The sequence below is a fragment of the Capricornis sumatraensis genome, chromosome 20, assembly GCF_032405125.1.
Source record: "Capricornis sumatraensis isolate serow.1 chromosome 20, serow.2, whole genome shotgun sequence".
Taxonomy (NCBI): Eukaryota; Metazoa; Chordata; class Mammalia; order Artiodactyla; family Bovidae; genus Capricornis; species Capricornis sumatraensis.
In genome coordinates, this window is record NC_091088.1 from 55,312,428 (window position 1) to 55,333,659 (window position 21,232).

At 52.1% G+C, this 21,232-nt stretch overlaps 1 protein-coding gene across 1 annotated transcript; it reads right to left on the reverse strand.

Moving 5' to 3' along the window:
* Window positions 1-1,180: 1,180 nt before the first annotated feature.
* Window positions 1,181-18,932, reverse strand: COQ8B (coenzyme Q8B). The gene is made up of 15 exons (XM_068992179.1): window positions 18,882-18,932; window positions 18,374-18,478; window positions 18,118-18,237; window positions 17,902-17,968; window positions 16,051-16,128; window positions 12,876-12,998; window positions 12,641-12,726; window positions 11,285-11,425; window positions 11,117-11,198; window positions 10,047-10,140; window positions 7,080-7,221; window positions 6,818-6,925; window positions 4,437-4,502; window positions 2,241-2,327; window positions 1,181-1,789 (listed from the first exon to the last, which is right to left on the reverse strand). Exons 2-15 carry the CDS (start codon window positions 18,473-18,475, stop codon window positions 1,508-1,510), a joined length of 1,578 nt encoding a protein of 525 aa, XP_068848280.1. The 5' UTR covers window positions 18,476-18,478; window positions 18,882-18,932; the 3' UTR covers window positions 1,181-1,507.
* Window positions 18,933-21,232: the final 2,300 nt, after the last annotated feature.

The window sequence follows — 21,232 nt, forward strand, 5'->3', positions numbered from 1 at the left end:
GGATGGGGGCCGGGGGTTGGTGCGGGATGCACGCTCGGTAGCCTGCTCCTCTCCCTGGAGGATTCCGTTCCAGGGGCGGAGGAGCGCCCCTCCCGCTTCAGCTCCCCGCCCCAGCCCCGCCCATTGGCCCGCCGCCTGCTGGATATGCAGAGAGACCCCGCCCCTTGAGCAGCAGGCCCCGCCTATACGCAAATATGGCCCCGCCCTCTTCGGTGTGGCCACCGCCCCGCCACGCCCATTGGCCAGTCCTGGGCTGAGCACGCACGTGAATCTCGCGGACACTGGTTCTTCTCTGTCCATCCAGGCGTGGGCTCCCTTCCCCTCCGTGACCCCTGACCTCAGATCCCCTTAAGTTCTGCGTCCGAAAGATTTGCCTCGGGAGGCGCCTCGCCGCCCCACATCCCCAAATCTTTCCGCTAACCCCACGGATCTCCCAGCCCAGCGGGGGCGGGCAGAAGCGGTGACGAGGCACTTTTTGCTGGGAAGGGGAGGGGGAGTGAACAGACCCCGACGTCCTGGTGCGCGGTCGGTTCAGCTTTGGGGGCGGGGGCACCAGGCTGGGACGGGGGAGCGGCTTCTGGCCGCCCAAGCGCCCCTGCTCCCGCCCAGTCCTGCGGGTTTGGCAAAGCAGCTGGCAGGGGCATTAAGGCCCATTAGCAAAAAAGCGAGGTTGCTGGGAGGCGAGCGAAGGGAGCCAGGAGGCTGGGAGGTGGGTGTGTGTGTGTGTGTGTGTGTGTGTGTGTGTGTGTGTGTTTGTGTGTATGTGTTCTGGAGGGTGGGGAGGAAGGCCTTCTCAGCTGCTGCAGCCTTCAGAGCAGGTGGTCAGCACGTGCGGGAGGGGCAGGATGGGGGGGCGGTAGGGAAAGGAGAGAAGGAGGTTCCTGGCAACAGATGGCCCAGGCAGGACTGGGGCTTTCAGACAAGAGGGTGGGAGGGGGCTGGCCATCTGCACCTGGAGGCAGCCTGCGACCTTCCCCCACCCCCTGTAGCAGAGAAAAGAACTGGGGGAATGGGAGGGTCACTTTTATTAGGTCTGAAGTTTCACCCCCCACCATGCCCTCCCCAAACACACAGAGAGGATGCCACCAGGGAGAAGGCAGCTGGTGCAGGGGTGAGCAAGGCAAAGGTGAGGACTGCCTCCACCAACCACCACCCCCTCCTCTTTCACGGACATCTATGGGGGACCTGAGGCAGAGGTGAGGGGGTCCCCCTCTAGCTGCCTCTGCATCTCCGTGATGGCAGTGCAGAGGGGTCTAAGACTCTCAAATGTTTCCAGAAATAAATTAATACCAGGGTAGAATTCCCGGATGCTCCCTTTGGAGTGGGGAGGGCAGGACATGGGCGTATGAAGCTGGGAGTGTCCTAGTCCCAAGCCCAAAGTGGGCCTCCAGGCGTAGAGCAGGGCAGAAAAAGAGGCCTCATAGCAGGGAATGGCCGGCGATGGGGCTGGAGTCCTGAGATGGAGTCTCTCTGATGGGTCCTCTGGTTAGGAGGCTATGGGCTGTGGCTATGCCTGGCGACTGGCCCAGTAGCGGTGGTAGGTGTCCTGGAAGAGGTCCCGGCAGGCGATGTGGGCACGGAGGCGGGCACAGGCCAGGAAAGCCCCGGCAAGCTTCCGGTGCAGAGCATAGGTCTCCTCAGGTGGTGGGTGAAGCCGGTGCCGCAGCAGCACAGGGATGAGGCCCTGCACGCGGCGGGCAGTGTCACCCACCCCAAAGTCGTAGGGGCCCTGGGTGGCAAAGGGCTCCCCCAGGATCATCACGGCCTCCACGTGGGCATCCGAGAATGCCTAGGGATTGGGGAGACCAGAGGCACCCAGTGTGGACATATAGCCCTCTGCTCCCCCAGAGTCTCAAGTACAAACACAAGCCCTCAATTTCCCAGAGAGTAACAGTCAGCCTCTGCTCCTTCCGGAGCCCCTAAGAGACAAGCAGCCCCCCTCTGCTCCCCAAAGAAAGCACCCTTCCTGTCCTCTCAGGGCCTCCGGTTGACACATAGCCTTCACTCTCTAGGACAGAGATGCAGCTTCGGTTCCTCAACCGCCTGCCCCACCAGATCCACAAGCAGCCCCCAGCTCCCTCTGTAGAATAGATGAGTGGCACCCCCATTTACCCCTCCTCCCCGGAGCTCCCAGTACAGAGAAGCGGTCCCCCTAGAGTCCCCCATTCATCCACAGTTCCCCCAGTAGAGAGAAGCGCTTTTACTCTCCGCAAGGAGACACCAGCTCCAACTCTCCCCACCTTGGTCTCAAAGCCTGTGAGAAATTTGAGGTCTCTCGATTTCTGCAGGACCCGATCTTTATCTCCATTGGCTGCAGCCATCACCACCTGGAAAGGCGGATGTGGGCACAGGGTCTGAGGGGTTCAAGGGTGGGTCTGGAGACGGGAGCTGGAAGTCTGGCCCTGCCCAGATCCACTTCCGTTCTCCTCTACCTAAGCCCTCTCACCTGGAAGCCTTTCCCTCTCCACCTTACCCCTGTCTGTGCCTCTCTCAAGACTGTTTCTGAGCCTGGGGGTTGGGGTGGTCAGGCATTCTGCCCACTTGGCTGGGAAGGCAGAGGCTGCCTGGAAGCAGGACAGAGGAAAGCAGATGCCAAGTGATGCCCACGGGTCCAAACACTCAGTTGCTAAAGGGTGTGACCGTGACCCAGAACTGCCTCTGAGGCTGCCATCTCTGGGATCACTTGGTTGATGTCTGGCTTCCATACTGGACTTGGAGCCCCAAGAGGGCAGGGATCGCAGTTGGGTATAGTCCCAAGTGGCACAGGGTCTGGCACTCACTCAGGAGGCCCTTGGCGAAACCCTTGTTTAGTAAATCAGTGTTTGGAGCTAAGCAGCTCTCCAGCCATGTAGTGGGCAGGAGCTGAGGGCGCAGGGACAGACAGACAGAACTGGGAGCCAGCCTGCTTGGGCTCTATCCCAGCTCTGCCACTCGCTGGCTGACTCTGGGGAAGTCGCTTTGCTCTGGGGGCCTCTGCTTTCTCATCTGTGAAGTGGGGGTAATGAAATTGTCTTCCTCCTGGGGCTCTGGGAGGATGAGGGTGTATCTGTGGTGTGCTTCGTGTGGCGCGTGTGTGCTTGGTGTGTCCGACTGTTTGTGGATCTATGGGCTGTAGCCTTCCAGGCTCCAATGGCCACGGGGTTTTCCTGGCAAGAATACTGGGGTGGGTTGCCATTTCCTCCTTCAAGGGATCTTCCTGACCCAGGGATTGAACCCACGTCTACCCGTGTCTCCTGCATTGCAGGCGGATTCTTTACCACTGAGCCACCGGGGAAGTTGCCCACATGAAGGAAACACCATAAATATCACGAATTCCTATTACTACAGTAAGTGCCCTACATACGAATGAGTTCCTTTCTGAGAGCAGATTCCTAAGTTCAGTTTTACTCCTAAGTCCAACGAAGTTAGCCTGGGTACCCCGTTAACACAATCAGTTATATACTGCTGCTTTTACGCTTGCTTCCGGACATCGTGGGCTTGAAAGAAAGATGTTGTACTACTGTACTCCACACTGTGCAGTATACAAAAGCATAGGCCCTTGTAGAGGATGTACGCAGGTGACAATAGAGGTGACAGGATACGCCAGACACGTGAACTAACTAACTTACGTGACAGGACGTGTGAACAGAGGTTCGCATCTTTGAAAGTTTGCAACTAGAAGGTTTGTGTGTAGGGGACTTACTGTATTAAAAGGTGGATAGGAGGGTCCCTGCTTCCCAGAAGAGGAACCAGGGTCAAAGTGGAGAATGGCCCGGCGAGGAGGGGAAGGGGGACGAACCCTTCACCACCGGGTTGCCCCTTCTTGGGAGGATGGGGGATACAGGATTAACTCTGGCAGTTCTGGTCTGTCCCGGCTCCCATGCCCCAGCCTGTCTAGCCATCTGTCACGCCTGTGGTCCTCGGGGAACCCGTGTGACAGGGCTTTTTTAAACTGGAAAAGGCTGGGGAGGAGGCAGGAGGGCCATGCTAAACAGGACTGTGGGGGTGGGGAGGGGATGTCCCAACTACCCAGAGAGGCCTCAGCTTTGTACCTCCAGAGTGGCCTGCAGAGAGAACCCCAGGGAGCCTGTGTGTCTGTGTTGGGGTGGGGGGTAACCAACTCTTTTCTGTCCCCATGCAAAGGGGACCCCCCCCACCTCACAAGGCCCAGTTCCTCAAGCCAGAGCCCTAGGCCTGTCTCTGACACCTCTCTTCTGCCAGCTCCCCCACCCCACCCCAGCCTCCTAGGGTTTAAGAAACCACTTGTTATTCAGGAGTTTCCTAATTCTATGTCCCTCCCCTGCTCCATACAAGCTGCAAAGCATGGCTTCAGAGATCCAGAGCCTTATTATTTATGTCTTAATACCAGATCGTGTATTTCTCCTTCTCTGCAAGCCTTAGTATCTGGCTTGAGGCTTGGCCCTTAAGAGACCCCAGAGCTGGGGGGGGGCACTCACCTCAATGTAATGGTCTGTGAATTCGGTCCCAAATTCCCGGCTTGCCCCGAAGTCCAGCAAGGTCACCTGGGATTGAGGGATGGTGAAAGTGACGCTGGGAGTCCACCAATGCTCCCCATTGTCTGTGAGGGTGCCAGGGCCCATCCCTCTGTCCCCCCACACACCCCTCCTGCCTGAGTCCCTGACCAGCCGCCTCCCGGGACTCCTGGCTTCTGGTCTCCACACTTCAATCCATCCCCACATGAAGCTGATGGGACCTGGGTTTTATTTTGGGGGTTCTAGTTGTTTTTATAATAACATGTTTTAGGCACAGAAGAAAAAGAAACACCTGGAGAATAAGAAAATACATGGAAAAGTGAAATCAACGCTCACAAATCCTACCACCAATATACTCACAAATATACTACCAATCAAAGTGGGGCCTGATTCTACCTCCCCCAGTCCCTACCCTCTCTTTCAGGGCACCACTTTCCTGAAATTATTATTGTTTCCTGAAATCCCCATGTGTGCATTGCTACATTTTCTACATATATGTGGACCCAGGAACAATACATAGTCATGTTTTGCGTATTTTAAAACTTCACATACGTGGCATTTATGATAGTTATTCTGCAAATTCTTTGTGTTCAACATGGTTTTGCAGTTCATCCCCACTGCTCTAGCTCTTTCATTCATTTTTTCACTGCCCAGTTAAGATCCTGTTGGATGAATATATCACATTTATCTGGTTGATGGGCACTGTGGTTATTTTGGGGTTTTGCTAGTGAATGAACACATGTGTAAGTTTCCCTGTAACAGTGGAGTTCAAACTATTGACCACAACCCACAGTAAGAAAATGCAGATTCAAAAATGAGGGGATATAAGGATACGCGTGGCTGATTCATTGTGCTCTACAGCAAAAATTGACACATCAGTATAAAGCAACTATTTGTTGTTGTTTAGTCGCTAAGTTGTGTCCGACTCTTTTGCGACTCCATGGACTGTAACCTGCCAGGCTCTTCTGTCCATGGGATTTTTCCAGGCAAGAATACTACAGTGGGTTGCCATTTCCTCCTCCAGGGGATCTTCCGAAACCCAGGGATGGAACCCACATCTCCTGCATTGGCAGGCGGACTCTTTACTATTGACCCACCAGGGAAGCTCTGTACTCCAATTTAAATAAAGTGGGGGGGAAGAAAATGCAGATTATTCTGGGCTCCAGTGCGAATGCACACATAAATAAACATCAAACACAAGTGTCCTGAAACAACATGATCCCTCCTACTGGCAACATAGTCTAGGCCTTTAAAATAAAACAGCTTCTGAGACCCAACGAATGATGTCAGGACTTAGATCACCGCCCTCAACCCCCACCCTGGCCCCCGAGTTGGGGAAACTGCCCTCCCTGCCGTGGGAGCCTTGGAAGGGTGCAGGCGTCTGTGCACTTGGGGGAAGAAGGTGGCAAGGGACAGAGGCTGGATGCAGTGGGGCCCTGTTGCCCCCAGCACATGGCTCACTGGACCCTGAGGGTGCTGAAAGCTGTGGAAGGGACTTGTGCTTTAAAAGGACCCCTCCGGGGACGGAATGGCACAGACCACTGAGCAACTGGAAAGCTACTGAGCAACCATGCATGCCGAGAGCCTTTCAGTGCAAACTGTCACTCCCAGGCCTTTGGATGGCCTGTGTCCTTTACCAGGAAAGCTCTTTATTCCCTGCTCCTTAAATGGCTGTGTCTTTCTTGTTTCAGCTTCCTTGGCCCTGCTCACCCCAGGCAGGGTTAGCCACTTTCCCTGGCTTCCCACCAACCCCTGAGCTTCCCCCATCACTTGACCCCTCTGTGGCCTGTGCTTCCCTACCAAGGTACTAACTGCAGGTCACATTGTCTGGTGATAGGGCCCTGTGTTGGGTGAGGAACTCTGGGAAGGCAAGGGTTGGAGTTGTCTTGGCATCACTGTCAGGAGGCAGTAGGTGTTAATACTTGGGATGTTCTAAATGAATGACAGGTGAGGTAATGACTCTTCTCCATTGCCACTGCCTAGCCAGAGATTTCCCAGCATCCCTTGCACCTAGATGAATCATGTGTCCAGTTCCTATCAATGGAATGGTGAAGAGAATGATGGGTCATTTCTGGCCAAAGCAGTTAGGCAGGGGGTTACCTTCTCAACCTCTCTTTCCCCTTGCACTGGAAGGAGAGCCTTTCAAGGCCTGGGGTGGGGGTGAGGGGGGTGGCGGCAGGTGGCACACTCACAAAAGGGAAGGAGCCTGGGTCCCTGAATCACTGCATGGAGGACGCCGCTCCAGCCTGCTATAATAGCTATTGGAGCTATTGTGCTGAGCTACTGACATATTGGGAAATCTGTTACAGCAGCTGACACACCCTGACACATCACAAGGAACCCACCTGGTGGCTGGAAGCATCATACAGGAAGTTGGCCCAGTTGGGGTCCGTCTGCATGAATCGGAACTCAAACAGCTCCCGAAGACAAAGCCTCAGGAGCTGGAAGCAGATCTGGGGTGGAGAGAAGGAGTAACAGAAATCTCAGAGTCATGTGCCCCTGTAAAGCCCTCTGAAGCCTGGAGGGGGACCTTGGGTCTGACCTGCCCTGCCCAGCCAGCCCTGCCCCAGGGCAGCACCCTTCTGACTGTCCCATGAGTCCATGTACCTGGTTCCGGATGTCCTGGCTCAAGCCCTGGCACTGGTCCAGGGGGACTCCTCCGGCCAGCTCCATGCCCAGCACCCGCGTCGTGCACAGCTCCTGAATCACTGCCGGCACCCGAAAGAAGGGGTCATCTGCCAACAGCTGCCTGGGGCAGATGGGAGGGTAGGGGTGGGCACCTCACTCTTCAGGCCTCTGTGGCCCTGGCTTGAGCCCTCCCCCTCCTCTGAGAAGTCTTCTGTGGGAAAGTCTGTGTCTTGTCTTCTCTCCCGCCCTCTTCTTTCCTCTCTGCCCTGAGTGATGGACAATACCTGGCTGGACTGACACCCATTCAGACATTTCCTTCATTCACTCATGCATTCATTCAACAAATATCTGTGCCTGCCCCTAAGTGTGGCTGGAGACCAAGGGACCACTTCCCTACCGGAAACACTTCTCTGACTTCTGTTCACCCCGGGATGAGCTCAGTGTATTAAACTCAATGAGCATTACTTTCTCATCAACTTATTAATTCATCTATCTGAAAGAGAGTCACTGATATACAGATCTTTGAGTCCACAGTGATACTCGTTGGCCACTCCGTGGAGTCATTATTCTGAAAGTGAAAGTGAAGTCGCTCAGTCGTGTCTGACTCTTTGTGATCCCATGGACTATAGTCTACCAGGCTTCTCTGTCCATGGGATTTTCCAGGCAAGAATACTGGAGTGGGTTGCCACTTCCTTCTCCAGGGGATCTTCCTGACCCAGGGATCGAACCCAGGTCTCCTGCATTGCAGGCAGACGCTTTACCCTCTGAGCCACCAGGGAAGCATTGACTAATAAAGGGCATTCTTGGCATCCATCCCTGTGTTGGATGATGCTGGGTGACAGAGCAGTAACAGGAGCCCCAGGCATGCCCCCCTGCCCCCGCCATCAGTCACAGAAGACCACATTCTAACAAACAAACAGACCAACAGTAGACTGAGATAAGCATGTTACTGTAAGATATGGGAGGCAAAGAATATGAGCAAGGCCTCTGGTTGGGGACCTGTAGGAAGGCTGGTGTGGGGAAGGTGGGGGGACAGGGAGCTGGGGAAACGATATGGGTTTTATCCTAAGAGCACTGGGAAATTCTGGGAGGGGGTGGTCTCCCCAGACCCCACACAGGAGTGCTTTGGCCCAGCCCACTTGACACTCTCTTTCTCCAGGTCCTACTTTCCTGCGCTGTGCTTAGTCACTCAGTTATGTCTGATTCTTTGTGACCCCATGGACTGTAACCCTCTAGGCTCCTCTGTCCATGGGGATTCTCCAGGCAAGTATACTGGAGTGGGTTGCCAGGCCCTCCTCCAGGCGATCTTCCCAACCCAGGGATCTAACCAGGTCTCCCACATTGATGTTCTGCTTTGGGGGCTGGTATTTTTGTGCTTGTTGATTAAATCTCTGATGTTTGAAGTGCTCCTCATGGGCCAGGCTTCTGCTGAGCATTCAGTCAGCACAATTCCCTCTTTTTAAAAAAAATACTTATTTGGTTGTGCTGGGTCATAGTTCCAGCACACGGAACCTTTCAGCTGTGGCCTGTGAACTCTTAGATGTGGTGTGCGGGATCTAGTTTCCTGACCAGGGATTGAACCCCAGGCCCCCTACATTGGGAGCAGGGAGTCTTGGCCACTGGACCACCAGGGAAGTCCCAGCACAATTCCCCTTTATCTTCACTTTCCCTGAGGAGGATGCTCTCTTGAGGTCACCTTGCATATTAAAGCTACCCAGGCCATTAAGGACTGACCCAGGACTGAATCCTGACAGGATCCCACATCTGAGCCCAGGCCCCTAACCACTGCCTTCTACTGCCTTCAATCTACAGATCTGTGCTCAGTAAACATGTGGGCCACGCTCTGCACTGTGGAGGGTCTCACTGAGATATAATTAATTGCAGTTTATCACGATGCCTCAAAGATACAACCACTGTTCCATGGAGCTGAAGTTCACGCCTTTTCAATGCTACGTGATACTGTGTTGATGAATATACCATAGTTTATTTATCCACCCTGCTGGCTAAGTTTGATAGATTTGGGTTGTTTCCAATTTGAGGCTATGAGTGTTCTGAGTATTCTGGAAAACTCTGATGGTGCATACTGCAATAAGTGTCCCTAGAGTATTTAGCCAGGAGGGCAACTGTTGGGTTAGATATGGATCCTGAGCCTTGATGATGCCAAACCATTCTCCAAAATGCTTCTATCCATTGTTCCTCCTGCCCACAGAGTATAAGGGATGCCCTGGAGCCCCCAGCTCTTTTGTTTTTAGTTTTATTTTTTGGCCACGATGTAAGGCACACGGGATCTTAGTTCCCTGACCGGGAACTGAGCCTGTGCCCCTGCATTGTAAGGGCAGAATCTTAGGGACTGGACCACCAGGGAAGTCCCCGGAGCTCCCAACTCTTGATAGCTTCATCTCTGTTAGTCCAGTGGGTGTGATGATATCTCGTGTGACTGAGTGCCTGCTGACAAGTCTGTCTCCTGCATCGGACTGCAGTGATTCAGTGTCCTATTTGACCCATGAGAAAGTAGAGACATTTAGAGGAATTTAGAATGCTCACAGAGGACACAGGGCGTGAATGAAGTAACGAGTGAAGGGCTGGATGGATGACCAAATGAACGAAGAGAGAAGCAGTCTGCCAGCCCCACCACAGGGCTCCAGCTGCCCTCTCAGCCCGTGAAGGAATCTGGAGGGCGGAAGGGGGCCTCCAGGGGCCTGTGTGTGTGTGTGTTAGTCACTCAGTCATGTCCAACTCTTCCCGACCCCATGGACTATAGCCCGCCAGGCTCCTCTGTCCTCGGGATTTCCCAGGCAAGAATACTGGAGTGGGTAGCTATTCCCTTCTCCAGGGGATCTTCCCCACCAAGGGATTGAACCCGGGTCTCCTGCATTGCAGGCAGATTCTTTACTGCCTGAGCCACCAGGGAGGCCCGTCCTGGGGCCTGTAGGGGCGTCAGCTCACCTGAAGTTCTGGGCACAGGCCGCCTCACGACGATAGTCACACTCCCACGCTAGCTCCCGCTGCAAGGCCTGCAGGCTCTGCTCAGCAAACAGGCCTGGGGGTGGGAAGTGGGGGCGGGGGGTGGGGGGTGCAGCCGTGTCAGGCAGGGAAGGCCACAGCCTGCCTCCTGCCCCCTGCCTGACCCCTCAGGCTCCCACTCAGGGACGTCTTCCCCTGCCAGTCGTGTCTGTCACTGTCTCCCCAGCCCTCATCCCTTCTGCTCCATGTCTCTCACCCACATGCTCTGGGCACACACTGCCCTCAGCCCTTCACACAGCTGCACCTCTGTGGAAGCCTCTCGGCTGGGGTCTCTTTCTTAGGCACGCACACCGGTCCTTAGGCCCCTTTCACAGTCACATCTGCCACCTGTTCTCTGTCCCTTTTTTGGCCACACTGCACACACCATGGCATGTGGGATCTTAGTTCCCCGACCAGGGATCGAACCTGTGCCCCCTGCAGTGGAAGCGCAGAGTCTTAACCACTGGACGGCCGGGGAAGTCCCCCTCTGTCCCTATTTCTTACTCTCTTATGCTGCTTCCAGTGTCTCTGAAGCTTCCCTCTGGGCCTGACTCTCTCATTCTCGCTCTCCCCCCCGCCCTCTCTCTCTCTACACACACACCCTGCTCCATCTCCCTCAGGCGCTCTCTCACATACTGTAACACACTTGTGAGGTCCCACTGACACCCCTTCCTGTTTCTGTGGCTTGTTCTCAGGCCTCCTGTCCCGTTCTGCACATCCTGTGTGTCTGTTTCTGGATTTCTGTCTGGGCTTCTGTCTCTCAGGATCTCTGTCGGCATGTCTAAGCCTGACTTTGTCACACGCCTATACTCTGGGCTCTCCCCACCTTGGTGTCCCTTCATTCTGTCTCAAACACCCAGACTTGGGCGCTCACTCGGGCTCACTCACGTGAAACACCCTGCCCTGAGCTGCTGGCCACCCCTGCTGCGTCCAGCCCCTCCCCCCACTTTATCTCTTCAGGGCGCCACCCGCCACAGTCGGGGTCGGGGTGAGGGGGTTTCTGAGTGCCTCACCCTCCGGCAGGGCCACGCTCATCTTGAGCACCGCCAGCAGGTTTTGGACGTCGCTCTGGATGCTCTGGGCAACGCCTGGGTACTGGGAGGGGAAGAGGCAGGGGGGATGGGAGTCACCCCCTGGGGTGGCCAGGTGCCCCCCAACTCCCACCCTGCTTCCCCTCTCACCTGGATCTTCACGGCCACCTCTGTGCCGTCCCTCAGCACGCCCTGGTGCACCTGCCCAATGGAGGCAGCTGCAAAGGGCACCTCCTCCAGAGAGGCCACCTTGGCCTGCCAGTCCCTGCCGAGCTCCTCTTCGAGAACTCTCTGGGGAGAGTGGTCATATCACTCGTCATCATGGTTTCAGGCAGCTGGGTCCACGCCCTGTGCTGAGCGCTTCACATGCTAATAACCCTACTCACCACATGCAAGGCCTTGGGCCAAGCTCTTGGCTGCTACCCCACTTTACAGATGGGGAAACTGAGGCTCAGAGAGAGGCCTCCTGACCCAAGGTGATGAGCCAGGCACCGACAGACTGGAAGGCCCATACTCCTGAGGCTGTGCAGGCTGCTGTGGGGAATGCTATTATGTATAGTTAATCTGCCGGCTACATGGGAGACCCAGGTTTGATCAGTGGTTGGGAAGATCCCCTGGAGAAGGGAATGGCAACCCACTCGAGTATTCTTGCCTGGAGAATTCCATGGACAGAGGAGCCTGGCCAGCTACAATCTATGGGGTCACAAGAGTCGGATACAACTGAGCAACTAACACTTCTTTACTTCAAGATTGATAATTGTCCTCCATTATACCCATATACCCGTATACTGTATTATTAACTCTACAGTTAACATGATAAAAAAGAGCTAAAATTACAGAGCTCTTCCTGTGGGCTGGGCCCTGTGCAGAGTGGCTCATATGGAGAGGGAGAGAACAGCACTCAGAAGGCAGGTGGCTGTATCCTGGACTCCACACCCTTGCCCCAGTGACTAGAACAGCTCATGTCCTGGGCAGTTACTCAGTGTCAGGCTCTGTGCCAACCTATTTACAGACACGCTCTCCTTTAATTAAAAAAGCGGTAATAAGAACAGCTAACATTTGCATGTCACTCGTGGTGTGTCAGGGGCCCTTCCAGGTGCTTTGCACACACTGGTTTCTGTAACCCCAAGATGTGGGCGTTGTTAGAACTACCACCAATCATAGATGAGGTCACTGAAGCAGAAAGGGCAGGCCACGTGTCTGACCGCACAGGTAGCAAGTGGCAGAGCTGGGGTTTGAACTCCCAAAGTCTGGCCTCTGACCACAGTGCTTCACAGCCTCTTTCACAGCCCAGACAGAGCCCTGAGCCTGCCACGAACTGGACGAAGAGCTCTGTGCTTTTTTCTCACTGACTCATCACCACCATCCTCCGAGATGTGGGCTTTAGTGATTCCCATTTAACGAATGGGAACACTGAGTCAGACAGGGAGCCGAGCCATGAAGCCAGGAGGGCCAGGCAGGTGGGGCAGGCCTCCTTCAACAGCCTTTCCCACTTGGAGCACTCACCAGCATCTGCCAGCGTGGCATGAAGTCGGCGCTCTGGCGGACCCGCTCGAAGATGCGCTGCAGCTGGGGGCTGATGAAGCTGTTGTCTTGGGAGACAACGGGGAGAAGGAAGCCAGTGAGAGGGGAGGCCACGAGGGGCCCTGTGGGAGTATCTGAAGCCGGGGCTTGGTGGTAGGTGGGGTAGGGTGAGGCTGAGGTCAGGGGTCAGGAGTCAAGAGTCATCACGCTGCTGTACCCTGGATGCTGAGCATTTGGCCAACCTTGAGGGCGGCCCCCCGAACTGTACACAAGGTCTGCACGATCCTTTCAGCATTGGCCTCAGACAGGAAAAGGCTGGAGCCTGGCTGGGAGCCTCCCTCTGGGGTGGAGAGAATCATCTTTAGTATGGCAACCACAAAAAAGATCATTATGACACCACTGCACAGACACCAGAATGGCTAAAACAAAGACGACAATACTATGTGTTGGCAAAGATGTGGAATGCTGGAATGCCAACACTGCTGATGACTGTGCCATGGCCCAAGCCCTTTGGGAAGCAGTTGGGAAGTCTCCACTGAAGCATACAACTGTACCCAATTTCTCTCTGAGGTATATCCCCAAGAGAAATGCATAAATGTGTCCACCAACAGATGCCCCAAGAAGGTTCTCGGCAACACTGTTCTAACAGTCTTGAAATGGAAACAACCCAAAGGACCATCAACAGAACCAACAAAGGGACTGTGGGAGAGCCACGGGGTGAAGAGAACAGTGTTGAACAAACAACCTATGACAGCTTACAGTAACACAGACTCACCTCTTAAACAGAATGCTGAGCAGAACAAGCCAGACACGTGCCACGAAACACTGTCTGATGATATGGGTGTAAGGAGCAAAAACAGACACAACTAATCTTGAGGGTCAGAAGCCAAGACAGTGGGGACCCCTGATGTGGGGAGGACGTGCCAGAATGGGTACAGAAAAGCTTCTGGAGAACCAGGGCAGCAATTTTTCAAGTGTGGTTTGGGGGCCCTGAAACCCTCTAGGAGAGTCTGTGAGAACAGAACTTTCATAATTATATCAATACATTATTTGACCTTTTTTACCCTTATTAGCCTATAAATGTTCAGTGGAGTTTTCCAGAAGTTCTGTGACTTGTGATGCTGTAATTGCTCTGATGACAGATGGAGTGAGTGTGTATATTCTTGTTTACAACATTTTTCAGTTTTTAAATTTCTTTTTTTTTGGCAAAACTGCACCAAAAAAAATGGGATCTTAGTTCACCAACCAGGAATTGAACCCAGGCCATTGGTGGTGAAAGTGCAGAGTTTTAACCACTGGACTACCAGGGAATCTTCCCAAATTTTTCAGTTTTAATCTCCAATACAGCACATATAGTAAATATAACCTACATAAACAAGTTCTTGGGGTTCTCATTCTGTTTTTTAATGGTTTTATTGAGAGGTAATTCACACATGATATAATTTACCCATTTAAAGCACACAGTTCAGTGACTTCTAGTATTTTCAGTTGTGCAACTATCACCATGATCAATTACAGAACATTTTCTTCACCCCCCAAAGGACACCCATACCTATTAGCAGTTGTTTAGTCGCTAAGTTGTGTCTGACTCTTTTACGATCCCATGGACTATAGCCTGCCAGGCTCCTCTGTCCATGGGATTTTCCAGGCAAGAGTACTGGAGTGGGTGCCATTTCCTTCTCCAGAGTGTCTTCCCAGGGATTGAACTGGTGGCTCTTGCATTGACAGGTGGATTCTTTACCACTGGGCCACCAGGGAAGCCTGTGAGCAGTTACCCCCTCCCGTTTCCCTCACCCACCTGCCCTTGAGCCCCTGGAAACCACTAATCTACTTTCTATCTCTGTAGATTTCCCTCCTCTGGACATTTTAGATAAACGGAATCATAAAATATGTGGCCTTTTGTGTCTGGCTTCTTTCACTTAGGATAGTATTTCAAGATTCAACCACACAATAGCACGGATCAGTCCTTCATTCCTTTTCATGGCTGAATAAAATCCCAGTGTATAGATATAACACATTTGGTCTATCCAGTCCTCAGTTTTAAAGGTGTAAATGGATCTTAAGATTAAAAAGTTTGAGAACTGCTTGTTTTAGGGGGTTTTGATATGGGTGCACAGATGCGTCCACTTTGTGAAAATGACCCATTCTGTACAATTAGATATGTGTGGTTCTATATGCAAATTCTATTATTCAATAAAGTGTTTGATAAGCTTTTATTTCATAACAGTTATTGAGCTCTTTATTGAGGGCTCATCTTGTGCTAGGCAGAATTTTAAGTTTCTATGGATTCTTTGGCTGAATCTCTACAATCACCCCAGGAAGCAAGAAAAACCAATGCCTTAAATTTCAAGGTGAGGAAGCCAGAGATTCAGAAAGGTACCTTGCCTGGCTCTAGGTCACACAGCACAGAAGCGGCAGAGCAGGTTGTAAATTCAGTCTGGCCTTACCTTAAAGCCAGACTGTTCCTCCACTTACTGCCAACTTTTTGCTTTGAAAAAGATCCAAACAGACAGAAAGGATGCATTCATCCTGTGAATACCTACATACCTGATTCAAAGTTTTGACATGCTCCTTCACCCACTTTAACTGTACCCAAACAGTGACCATTATTTTTACTGACTGATCTGCACTTAACCTGTGCTAAGAATAAGAATAATCTCCTAGACAATCATGATGCCAAAATCACATCCAAGAAAATTAACACTGGGACTGCCCTGATGGTCCAGTGGGTAAGACTCCATGCTTCCAATGCAGGGGCATGGGTTCGATCCCTGGTCAGAGAAGTTCCACATGCCATGTGGCCACAAAATACAAAATGAAAATAATAATAGAGTTAATACATTTGACTTTTAAAGAAAAGAAAATTAACACTAATTCTCAACTATCTACCATCCAGTCATATTCTGATTTTCCCAATTGTTCCCCAGTCTTTTATAGTCATTTTTTTCAAACATTCAATCATGGCTCACACATTCCCTTTGTCGATTATTATCTCTCTAGTCTCTTTTTCATTTAGAATATCAAGACATTTCAAGACATTGACATGCTGGGGAATCGTACCCACAAATCCTGATCTCTACACTGCCCAGTCCATCTCTATTGGCCGCAGACCCTCAGCAGCTCTCCTATTTTTGTACTTCCTCTGCTGCTTACAGTTAGGAACTGCACTGTGGATGGCTTACATTTTTTTCCCCCACGACCTGCTTCTACCCATCACTATCCTGACAACAGCTTCACCTGCTCTGAGCACTCCACCATGACCCAAAGAGGTGGCTGTGTCATCATCGGCTCCATTCTCTGTATGAGGAAACTAGGGCTCAGAGAGGTGAAACCACTTGCCCCAGGACACACAGCAAGGCCAGGGTGTGGACCCAGGCATGTGGCTCGCTTACCTGACTGTATATCTCCTCTGGGCAGGGACTTCTTGGCCACCTCAGCCAGTGCTCCCAGCCCCAAGCTCACAGCCAGTCCTGGGGAAGGGAGAGGGGGGCCTGAGCGCTCGCTTGCTCTGGGGCGATCTCCTTCCCCAACCCCTCGCCACCTCCCTGACCCTCTTTGCTCTCTGTCTCCCTCTATGCACCCCTGTCTCCCATCTCTTTGCAGTCAGCTCTCTGCAGCCCTCTGTCTCTACATCAGGCTCTTACTCACTGCCTCCCTGCTTGAGGTTCCCATGGAGGTGAAGCTACCTCTGTTTCCATCCCTCTCTCCTTGTTTCTGTCTCCCAGGTCAGTGTTTCTCACCCCTGGCTGCATCCAGAGTCACATGAGGAGCTTTTGTAAATACGATGCCCAGGCCCCACCACTGAGGTTCTGGTTAAACTGGCCTGAGATGAGCCCTTGGCATGTGGGATCTTAGTTTCCCGATCAGGGATCGAACAGAAGTCCCCTGCGTTGTATTCTTAACCACTGGACCACCAGGGAAGTCCCTAGCCTTATTATTATTACTATTATTTAGATTTTTTGATGTGGACCAGTTTTAAAATCTTTATTGAATTTGTTACAATATTGCTCCTGTTTTATGTTTCAAGTTTTTTTTTGCCACAAGGCATGTGCGATCTTAGCTCGCTGACCAGGGACTGAACCTGAAATTTCTGCAGTGGCAGGCAAGGTGCTAACCACTGGATCGCTAGGGAAGTCCCTCAGAATTAGAATTTTTTCTCTTAGGCATCCATCCCAGAGGATTCCAGTGTATAGCCAAGAGTAAGAAGGCCTGGAAACGATCCCCTTCTCCCCCCAGGTCGCTCTGTCTTCCTATGACTCCTGTTTCTCTTCTTCATGCGCACCTCTTCTTTTCTAAGTCAGTTTTTTCTCCATCTTTGCCCTTCCCTCCACCCAGTATGTCTGTCTAGGCCTCCTCTCAGTTCCTCCTTTTGATGTTATCTCTCCAGCTCTGATTTCCTCTGCCTCCTCTGTCTCCTTGTCCTCAAAGACTTTTTAAGTCACTCTGCCTCTTGTATTCTCATCATTTCCATAAATAATCATAGTTTGAACTTTCTGAGCACTTTCTCCATGCCAAAAACCATTCCCAATGCCTTTTATGCACTGACTCATTTTGTCCTCACACCCTCATGAGAGAAATTTTATAAAAACACTTCCATTCTACAGAAAAGGAAATCGAGGCTCAGAGAAGTAACTTATCCAGACTCACAAAGTGAGGATGCATAAGAATCAGCCCCTTGAACCCTGGGCAGCCGGGTGCCAAAGCTCTAAGCAGTGCATTCGACTCCTTCTTTACACTGTGAATCAGTATCTTTAAAACTTGAACCATGATTCACAGTCAAGAAGACATTTGCATTATAACCGATAGAGACCAGTGATACATTATGTTTCATGAAACAAGACTTCTCCCTGACTCTACATCTGCACTCATATTTTCCATTCTTCTTTTAAATGCTGGTTGCAACCTACTAAATTATTTCATGCAGGTTGTGACCCGAAGTCTGAATAATCCTGGTGCAGGAACCAGGGTTTAGTCCTGTTTACCTCCCTTAGCCTCCACTTCCTCTATAGAATGGAAACAAACACTCATTGATTCACTGCAGAGACCATGTGTAAGGGGCCCTGCACATTCCAGGTTCTCAATAAATATAACATTCTTCTCTATTTCTCTTGGCTTTACAGGCCTCTGCCTTCATTCTCTTTTCATCTCTCCCTCCTCTCTCTCTGATTCACTCTCTCCCTTGCTTCATTCTGCAAACGTCACCTCTTCTGATCTAGGTCACAGTCTCCCACAGTCATACCTACCCCCAAAGTTGGCCAAGCGGCTGATGCGGGAGGCGGGCACCTTGCGTTCTCGAGAACGGTCACTCAGCTGGGAAGTGGGAAGTGGGGAGAAGGTCTGAGCGGGAAAAGATGGACAAAGCACCCAGGCAGTCCGACCAACCTGCCACCACACCCTTTCCCAAGCTCTGGAGGCCAGCTGCCTTCATGGGTGTGCTGCTGAGTGGTACACTATGATACCTGGGGCCGGGGCGTCTTCCTGATCCGGGCCTCCCGGGCCTTGCGAATGTCCTCCTCACCCAGGCCCCTGCCAGGCCCATCCTGATGAAGTTTTTGGGCCCAAGAATCCCCACATGGCCCCTGCAAGAGACGTGAACACTGGTAAAGAGCGGAGGATATGGTATCTGCCTGGCCCTTTTAGACCCCTCCCTGTCCTTTGGCCCCCTGAAGCCTCCTTCAGCCTCTTCCCCTTGGAAACCCCTCCCCAGCCTCTTACCCAGCAGCGGGGCCCCGGCCCCAGGGCCCCACAAGGCAGACCAATAGTCCGGCCCAGCTGTCCACAGGACGCACGCAGTAGGCCCCCCACCTCCTGCCACATTGTCTAGGGGAGAAGAGGAGGGACTATATGGATAGGAGTTGTGGGACTGATCTCTCCTTTGCCTCACGTTCCTCCGTGTCTACCCTAAGGCTCCCACCAGCCAGACTTCCTTCCCTGTTAATAGGCTCCCAGTTTCTCCCGGTTCCCTCTCTCATTGCTAAGAACCCATGGCTCTTCCCGCGCACCTCTCCAAACTACTTTCCCCCGTCCCATCTCTGCCGTTGCTAGGGTCCTCCCCGTTGCTAGACACCCACAGATCCTCCAGGGCTACCTCTCTGCTGCTCTGAGTACCCCCTCGTAGCTAGGCACCGCCTTCCTCTCTGTTGCTAGGCACCCACAATTCCTCTTGTCTTCCCCCCCCCCCCAACCCGTTACTGGGCACATCCCCTGGTTGCTAAGCACCCACTCCCTGGCTCGGGGTCAGCTACGCGCCGGGGGCCTCTTGCGCTTCCGGGAGTCTCCTCACTCCCGCCCCGTCCGGTCAGCTAGCCAATGACAGAGGAGCAGGTCACTGACTGGCACAAAATACGCCCCGCTGTGCGTGAAGGGGCGGGGCCTAAGGGTGGTTAGTGGCACTACAGGAGCTCACACGTGCCATTTTATGCCCTTCCACTCACCTCAAAGAACCTTGTACGCAGGAGACCTTTCCGTTTCCTACACGTCTTTTTTGCAAACTTTCCTCTCCTGTAGAAACTCACTGCTCTGTTGCGTGAACATTTTGTCAGCCTCTTATTTGTACTCCCAGTAGGTTCATCGCATCTCTCCTTTGAACACATATGTCCCCAGCAAACATTTCCCTTACACATGGAGCCCCTCCACTTTGCAAGTTCACCCTCTGTTTCAAATAGCCATATCCTGGTACCTGCTCCCCCTGCCCCATGTGAAAACTCCCTCACAATCAGCCCTTTGCACACTGGGCCCCCGTTCCCCATACACCCTGCTCTCTTGGCTCCCCACCCACCTGCAGGATGGTGTGAGTGGGAGTCCTTTGTTTCCTGTAGGCCTGACATTTCCCAGAACACACTCAGCCAAGATTCCCTGTGCTGACTCAGGAGCCCCGGCATCCCAGAAAACCAGCTCCCAGCTCATCTGGGTGTGTGTGTTGTTGATGGGGGAAGGAGGACAGTCTTAAAGCATGCTCCCCACACAATAGGCTGACTCACTCTTCTCACAGTCTGGAATAGAAGCAGCTGGCTGGGGCATCTCTCCTACCACTTGAAGAAGGGATATGACACTGCACAGAACAGCCTCCCCCGGCAACCCTGTCTATCCCCCTTGGTCAGGAATCAGACCTCCCTATGTCTGTCCCTGTACTATTCGACCTCAGAAGAGCCTTACACTTTTCTGAATTTCAGCTTCCTAGCCTGTATGATGCACTAGGGGGACCCTGCTATGACTTCTCATTGGTCTGTAAAGAGATGACTCATTTTAGAGCCCTGGGTCTGTGCCCAACATCCCTTTCCAGATGACTCAGTTTCAAGACAGAAACCACCCCCTGTACCGTACCAGACACAAGGGTCTGACTCAAGGAGCTAGGTGGCAGCTCACCCCAAGGGGCAAAATACATAAAAAGCGCCTGTGACAATAACTCATCCTACAAAGCTGTGACTGATGGTACCAAGTTGGGTATCACGTGCCTCATGTACATGAGATCATATCAGCTAGCCTGGAGACTACAAGCAAAGGCTACAGGTTGGCAGAGCTCTGAACCTCAGTGTCCCCATTTGTAAAGTGGGGTCATGGCATTCCCTCTTACTCAGGGTTAGTGAGAGAGAAATGCAGTGAAATCGTGTCTGTAAAGAGCTTGGCACAGAGCCAGTACAGAACAAGAGCTCTATACATGAGAGAAATTTCTTATGGAAAAACCATTCTTTTCAAAATTTCTGTGAAGTGCTTACCATATGCTTTTCTAGGCTCTGGGGACACAGCAAGAAACAATACAGACAAAAATCTTTGCCTTCTTGGTGCTGGCTTCTGGTGAGGGGCACAATAAATAAGTATATGTAATAAATAAATAAATAAGTATATGTAATTAGGTGACACTTGTTAAAGAGAAAAATAAACCTGGGAAGGGCAGGGAGAGGAGGGAAGACTGTGCGTTTAAATAGGGTGGTTCAGGGAACTTCTCTGATGGTTCAATGGTTAAGACTCCTCACTTCCACTGCAGGGGGCGCTCGTTTTTTTGATCCCTGGTTGGGATCTAAGATCTCTCATGCCACTTGGTGTGGACCAAAAATAAATAAATAGGGCAGTCAGGAAAGGCCTCATTGAGCAGACTTCGTTTGAGTAAAGATCTGAAGGAGGTGAGGGAAGAAACTATTGAAATAGCTGAGGGAAGAATGTTTCAGGCAGAGGGAACAACCAGTTCAAAGTCCCTGCCATGGAAGAAAAATAGGAAAGAGGTTAATGGCAGAGTGAATGAGGCAAAAAGGATAAGATGAGGTCTGGAGGTAAACAGAGCCAGCTCAGGTGTGCTACAAGGAGTCACTCATGAGTCACTCAAGAATCGGACACGACTGAGTGACTGAACTGAAGGTTCAAATCTATACAATTTATATGTATGATCTTTTTTTTTTAGTTTAATCTCTTTGGCTGCACAGGATCTTAGTTGCAGCACACAGGATCTTCCACCTTCTTTGCATCACGTGAACTCATTAGTTGTGGCATGTGGGATCTAGTTCCCTGACCAGGGATCAAGCCTGAGTCCCCTCAATTGGGAGTGCAGAGTCTTGGCCACTGGACCACCAAGGGAATTCT